General features: G+C 42.5%; 1 protein-coding gene across 1 annotated transcript; it reads left to right on the top strand.

Moving 5' to 3' along the window:
* Positions 1–305: 305 nt before the first annotated feature.
* Positions 306–1,856, top strand: LOC120106826. The gene is made up of 3 exons (XM_039119880.1): positions 306–954; positions 1,150–1,305; positions 1,357–1,856. Exons 1-3 carry the CDS (start codon positions 306–308, stop codon positions 1,854–1,856), a joined length of 1,305 nt encoding a protein of 434 aa, XP_038975808.1.
* The last annotated feature ends 5,328 nt before the right edge of the window (positions 1,857–7,184 follow it).

The following is a 7,184-nucleotide window of genomic DNA, read 5'->3' as shown; positions in this document are numbered from 1 at the left end:
TCAGGATGCCTCCACGTCGGATGAAAAAGACTACTGTTGGTGCTACGAATGAGACACCGAACCGGCACGCTGACAGCACACCCCAACGGGCTACGAGTATCCCTCAGCAGGAGGGAGTCGTGAGCCCTCAAATGGGACAGGAACCGGGCTTAGGCCAGGTTATGCAGACCATAGTGGGCCTTATGCAAATGCAACAGCAGGTGCAACAGCAATTGCTCTAACAACAAGCGCAGTTGCTCCAGATATAGCCACAGCAAGGACGAGGGGAACAGTGTGAACATCGTAGCAGCATAGTTGAATTTAAGATGCTGGCTCCTCCAGCTTTTCAGGGGACTACAGAATCTTTCGAAGCAGACAATTGGCTTACAGAAATGGAAAAGGCATTTGCTGTCTTAAGATGCCGGGACGATGAAAAACTTCTGTTTGCATCATACATGTTGCAGGGAGAAGCATTTAATTGGTGGCAGATGTTGGAGCATAAATTTGAGCATGATGGGGAACCTCTCAATTGGGATAAATTTCGAAAAGCATTCTATGATAAATATTTTCCTCGGAGTGTAAAGCCACAGAAGGAACAAGAATTTATCCATTTGAAGCAAAGGGGCATGACAGTGGCCGAATATGAAGCCAAATTCACAGAACTAGCCAAATTTGTTCTGAAATTGGTAGAGGATGAGCAAGACCGAGTGCACAAGTTTGAGATGGGATTGAAGACTGAAATTAGGAAGCAAGTGGTACCCTATGAGTTTACTACCTACGCAGCTGTGGTGAATAAAGCTTTAATCATTGAAAGGGAAGTCAACGAAGCTTTTGCTGAAAGGGAAAGAAATCAAAAGAAAAGAAACAGACCTGTTGAATTTAAAGGGGGAAACAAGAATTTCAAAAATCCAGCTCAGAAGCCAAATAAAGATAGAAATCTCAAAAATGAGAGTGGGAAGTGTTCAAGATGTGGCGGTAATCATGAATTTGCAAATTGTCCCTAGGTTACAGGTTCTTGTTTTCATTGCGGACAGAAAGATCATAAAATTGCAGACTGCCCACAAAGAAACGAGAATAAATCTACGCAGGCAATGGAAGAAAGCCAGAGGCCAAAAACTTAAGAAAGGGTATTTGCACTTACACAGCAAGATGCACAAGCTTCTAATGCAGTGGTGACAGGTACTATTCCTGTATCTGATATTTATGCTTATGTCTTATTTGATCCTGGTGCCACACATTCATTCATATCCTCAAACTTTGTCAAAACACATGACATATTGTGTGAATCCATGACCACTAAGTTCTATGTGGAGACACCAGTAGGCGGTATGTAGAGCACTGATGTTATATGCGAGTCATGTAAAATTGAAATAATAGATAGGGAATTACCTGTGGATCTGATTGTACTTGATATGCGGGATTTTGATGTCATTCTGGGGATGAATTGGCTTGCTACCTATCATGCCTCAGTAGACTGTCATGACAAGAGGGTAAACTTCCAAATTCCGGGAAAACCGACATTCAGTTTCTGTGGGAACCAGGGAACTGCTTTTCCTCATATTATTTCGGCTTTGCAAGCTGGACGAATGTTAAGGAAAGGATGCACAGGTTATCTGGCCTCAGTAATTGATATACAACAAGATGAACTAAAAATAGAGGATATTCCTATAGTGAATGAATTTTCGGATGTCTTTTCCAAGGAGTTATCAGGATTGCCACCGGACAGAGAAATTGAATTCACTATTGATCTTGTACCTGGTTCAGGTCCGATTTCTAAAGCTCCTTATCGAATGGCCCCAGCTGAATTAAAAGAATTGAAAGATCAGTTGCAAGATTTACTGGACAAGGGTTTTATACGACCTAGTGTGTCACCTTAGGGAGCTCCAGTGCTCTTTGTGAAAAAGAAAGATGGAAGCATGAGACTCTGCATTGACTATAGAGAATTGAATAAAGTCACTATAAAGAACAAGTACCCTTTGCCTCGAATAGATGATTTATTTGACCAGTTACAAGGTGCACATGTTTTCTCCAAGATTGATCTCCGCACAGGATATCATCAGCTAAAGATCAAAGCGGAAGATGTACCCAAGACTGCATTCAGAACTCGTTATGGACATTATGAATTCTTGGTGATGCCTTTTGGATTGACGAATGCCCCAACAGCTTTTATGGACTTAATGAACAGAATATTTAAATCCTTTCTAGATCGATTTGTGGTGGTGTTCATTGATGACATTTTAATTTATTCAAAAGGAAAAGAAGAATATGAGGAACATTTACGAAGCGTACTTCAACTCTTAAGAAGGAGAAGCTCTATGCTAAATTAAAGAAGTGTGAGTCTTGGTTGAATGAGATATCGTTTTTGGGGCATATCGTATCCGGAGATGGAATTTCTGTGGATCCAGCAAAAGTGGAAGCTGTAGTGCAATGGAACAGGCCAACTAATGTTCTAAGATTCGCTGCTTTCTAGGAATGGCAGGCTATTACAGACAATTTATGGAAGGATTTTCCTCTATAGTAATACCTTTGACTCACTTAACTCAAAAAGGAGTTAAGTTTGAATGGATTGAAGATTGTGAACGAGGCTTTCAGGAATTAAAGAGGCGATTAGTTACAGCACCTATTCTTACGATACCTACAGGTGATGATGGATTCACAATTTATAGTGATGCTTCAAGGAAGGGACTCGGCTGTGTTTTGATGCAGCATGGTAAAGTAGTAGCCTATGCCTCTAGATAATTAAAATCTTATGAGCAAAATTATCCTACTCATGATTTGGAGTTAGCAGCTGTGATTTTTGCTCTCAAGATTTGGAGATATCATCTTTATGGAGTACGATGCGAGGTGTTTACATATCACAAGAGTTTGAAATATACATTTACCCAGAAGGAACTGAATTTGAGACAAAGAAGATGGCTGGAATTGTTGAAGGACTATGATCTAACGATTAATTATCATCCGGAAAAGCTAATGTTGTTGCAGATGCTTTAAGCAGAAAGTCAATAGGAAATATGGCCACTTTGATTACTAGCCCACGACATATTTTGGAAGATGTGAGGAAACTTGAATTAGAGATTCGAGTACTTGGCTCGGGGACTCAATTGGCTTATATGCAGGTTCAGCCGACACTCATAGAGAGGATCAAGACAGCTCAGGGTAATGACCAGCAGTTATGGAAGATTCGGGAGTCAGTAGAAGCAGGAGATATATCTGAATTTGGGATACATAAGGATGGATCTTTGAGGTATCGGAATAGAATTTGTGTACCTATGGATTTAGAAATTAAACAGGAAATTCTTAAAGAAGCCCATCAGTCTGGATCTACAGTGCACCCGGGAGGAACTAAGATGTATAGAGATTTAAAGGAATTGTATTGGTGGAACAACATGAAAAGAAAAATTGCTCAATTCGTGGCACAATGTCTAGTATGTCAGCAGGTTAAAGCCGAACACCAAAGACCAGCAGGGCCGCTTCAGCCTCTTGACATTCCAATATGGAAGTGGGAACAAATTTCCATGGACTTTGTAACAGGACTGCCAAAGACTCCCAGTTCTAATGATGCCGTGTGGGTGATAGTGGATAGGCTAACCAAATCGGCACACTTTTTACCTATCAAAGTTGGGTTCGGTCTGGAAAGGCTAGCTAAATTATATATTAAAGAAATTGTGAGACTGCATGGTATTCCAGTATCCATTGTGTCTAATCGAGATACTATATTTGTATCACAATTTTGGAAAAGCTTGCATAAGGCTTTCGGGACAAAGTTATGTTTTAGTACTACCTTTCACCCTCAGACCGATGGTCAGTCTGAGAGGACCATTCAGATTCTCGAGGACATGTTGAGAGCTTGCGTCATAGATATGAAAGGTTCTTGGGATGTGCATCTACCTCTGATAGAATTTGCATATAACAATAGTTATCAGAGTAGCATACAGATGGCGCCTTATGAAGCCTTATACGGAAGAAAATGTCGTTCGCCAATTTGTTGGGATGATATTGGTGAACGAAGATTGTTGAGCCCTGAACTTGTACAACAAACAGTTGAGAAAATTCAGCTAATAAGAAATCACCTTCGGACTGCACAAAGTAGACAGAAGAGTTATGCGGATAATAGAAGACGAGAATTAGAATTTCAAGTTGGTGACCATGTATTTCTTAAAATATCACCTACAAAGAGAGTTGCAAGATTCAGTATTCAAGGAAAATTAAATCCCAGATTTGTTGGTCCGTTCGAGATCTTAGAAAGAATTGGTAAGGTGGCTTATAGACTTGCCTTGCCGCCTTCTCTGGCAGGTATACACGATGTTTTCCATGTCTCAATGTTGAAGAAATATATACCAGACCCAAGTAAAGTCACGGAGCTTGAGCCGTTACAAGTTAGAGAAGATCTATCATATAAAGATCATCCAGTGCGGATAGTGGACAGAAAAGATCAAGTTTTGAGACACCGTGTTATATCTTATGTCAAAGTGCAGTGGAGCCATCATTCAAAAAGAGAAGCTACCTGGGAATTGAAAGATGAGATGAAGCAGAAATACCCTCAATTTTTTGAAACTGCAGGTACGCAAATTTCGGGGACGAAATTTATTTTTAGGAGGGGGGAATGTGAGACCATGGAACTGGGCCCGATCCATTTGACCGGCCCAGTCCCAATACTTGGCCTCACGTGCAACGCACGTGAGGCAGCGGGATGGATACTTTCCATCCCAAAGAAGAAGGAAGAGCCCTGTTTTAGGGCTTCCTCCTCCTTCTCCTTCTCCTTTGAATCCACCGAAGGAGAGCCGCCGCACCCAAGGAAGAAAGGGGGAGGGTCTTCTTCGTGTTACCGCCGAAAGAGAGAGGGAGAGAGAGGGCCATTGGGTTCGGTACAGGGGTCTTCTTCGTCTTCATTGCCGTCGGAGAGGGGGAGGTGCTGGTCTTCGTCGGGGCCGAGGTAAGAGTCCCTCGCTTTCTTCTCCTCCTCTTCTGATGCTTGGCCATGATGTGTTATAGGTTGGGGGCCGGTCAATCGCCGGATTTGGGTCCCGAAAACGGGTCGGCCGAGCGCTCCATCGCCGGCTTTGTGCGCCACCGCCAGTCATCAGGGGGAGGTCACCCTTGCTCCGCCGCCTCCTGCCGCCGTCGAGGCCGGCCACCGCGGCCGCCTTTGAGATCGACCGAGAGGAAAGAAGAAGGGAGCAGCAGGGGGTCACGGATCCCCTGTTTCGCCGAAGGAGAAGAGAGGAGTCGGGAGAGAAAAGAAGAAAGAAGAAAAAGAAAAGAAGGAAAAAAGAAAAGAGAAAAGAAGAAAGAAGAAAAAGAAAAGAAAAGAAAAAAAATATAATAAATATAATAATAAAGAGAGGGGTGGTATTCGGGCATGAACCCAAACTCGGGGTTTGGCACTCCTACAGGGCCAGCCAAGGGAGGATATTAAAATTTAAGTCTTGATATATATATGTTGTGATGAATTTTAAAAGAAGAATATGGTTTTTTTTGAATATTAGGTTCTGCGAGGGATTTGCGGAATTAATTGGATTTGTTGTGGATCGCGTACGCAAAGTAAGTGATGTAACTTCTTTACTAGATTTATCGGCAAACTAAATATCTGTTTTACGAATCGAATTATTCGTGATTTTGAATTTGATGCATGGATTATATGTATATTTTTTAGAATATTGTATGGCTCTGATTGAACGTATTTGCTTTAGATTTGAATTGTATTTACTTGCTCTGATATTGTACTTTTCGGCTTGGAACACTAAACATAATGTAAGAAAAGATAATGATCTGAAATAGATTCAGACTTGCAATCGGGCTATGTTGAGGACCCTGCCAATGGGGGCTAATACATTGGTACCGCAAGAAGAATAGTCGGTGATATGACCCTGCCACAGGAAACATGTGGTCATAGTTTCTAGTTGTTGAGTTGAATCTAATAAATTGAAAGAAATTAAGATATGAACGGTATTTGATTTTGACATTGCATTTTTTCACGACTGAAATATGAAATAGAGAACTAATTGAATTTTGACCTGGCTATGTTGAGGACCCCGCCAATGGGGGCAGATACGTTGACAATTAACTGTCCTGAAGGACTCACCGCAAGAAGATTAGCTGGTGTTGATGACCCTACTACAGGGAACATGTGGTCATAGTCCAGATCGACAAGATGAATTGAATATGTGAAAGAATCTTGAAATCGCGAAAAGAATCTTATGAATTTAAGAAATATTTGACTTATACTTTGGAACTGCATATTTATTTATTTTCCACATATTATTGCTTGATTTATCTAGCTAGAGTGTTCATTACTTACTGGACTGTCTAGCTCATTATACCATCTTTTGATGTTTTACAGATTCCGAGAACTAGTCTATTGGGAATTCAAAATGGGAGAGCGACTAGAAGGATTGTGGCACAAGCTATCTTAGATTAGGGTTATTTAAGTTGATTTGTTATTATGGACATTTATTATGATTGGTGGACTTTTGTTATTTTAAGAGCTAGGTTTCTGCATGTTGGTAAATTATTATTCCGCTGCGTATTTAGACTTGTGAGACCTTATGACTTGAGTTAGTCAATGGAATAAGATTGCATTTATTCAGTTAAATTATTTTAGAATTACATAATTGAGGTGTTTGGTTTAGATGCCTTGCATGCTCGTGGGGAGAGTTTTCTACGGGTGTACGGCGGTTGGCGCGACCCCCGGCTGGCGATCTCGGGCTGGGGCGTGACAAAGCCTCTTCCCAAAGGTGGGGGAGCTCTCAGCCGAGCGGGTAGCGAAGGTGCGAGAGGCTTGGGCTTCGTTGGCAATGGTGGTTCGGAGCCTGGGTCGCCGGATTCCGGCGGAGTGGGTGGAGCGCGATCTACAGCAACGAGGCAAACTGGCGTACGATGTTGACATCGTTCCGATGTCGGAGGGCATCACAACCTTCTGTTTTCACAGAGGGGAAAACCGGGATGTTGCATTGGCAGGCGGCCCATGGCTGGTGGCCGGACAACTAATGGCGATGGAGGCGTGGAGGCTCGATTTCATCTCCGGAATCAGTACGGTGAGTCGAGCAGTTGTATGGATGTGCCTCCCTGGCCTATCTTTGGAAATTTGGGACAGGGAGTCTATTCTCCAAATTGCTGCGGAGGTGGGCCGACCCGTGGAGCTGGACGACGTCTCCGTCAAGCGCCGGCGAGCAGGGTACGCACGGGTCAAAATGGAGATCGATGCA

The sequence above is a fragment of the Phoenix dactylifera genome, unplaced genomic scaffold (genome assembly GCF_009389715.1).
Source record: "Phoenix dactylifera cultivar Barhee BC4 unplaced genomic scaffold, palm_55x_up_171113_PBpolish2nd_filt_p 000652F, whole genome shotgun sequence".
Lineage (NCBI taxonomy): Eukaryota > Viridiplantae > Streptophyta > Magnoliopsida > Arecales > Arecaceae > Phoenix > Phoenix dactylifera.
Note: the sequence above shows the minus strand (reverse complement) of the source record. Positions and strands in the feature narration are given on the sequence as shown.

Coding starts and splice junctions, on each gene's coding strand:
- LOC120106826 (XM_039119880.1), top strand. CDS start 306: ATGCTGGCTCCTCCAGCTTTTCAGGGGACTACAGAATCTTTCGAAGCA. Junction 955..1,149: donor GAAGTGTTCAAGATGTGGCG/GTAATCATGAAT, acceptor CTTCTAATGCAG/TGGTGACAGGTACTATTCCT. Junction 1,306..1,356: donor TGTGGAGACACCAGTAGGCG/GTATGTAGAGCA, acceptor TTGAAATAATAG/ATAGGGAATTACCTGTGGAT.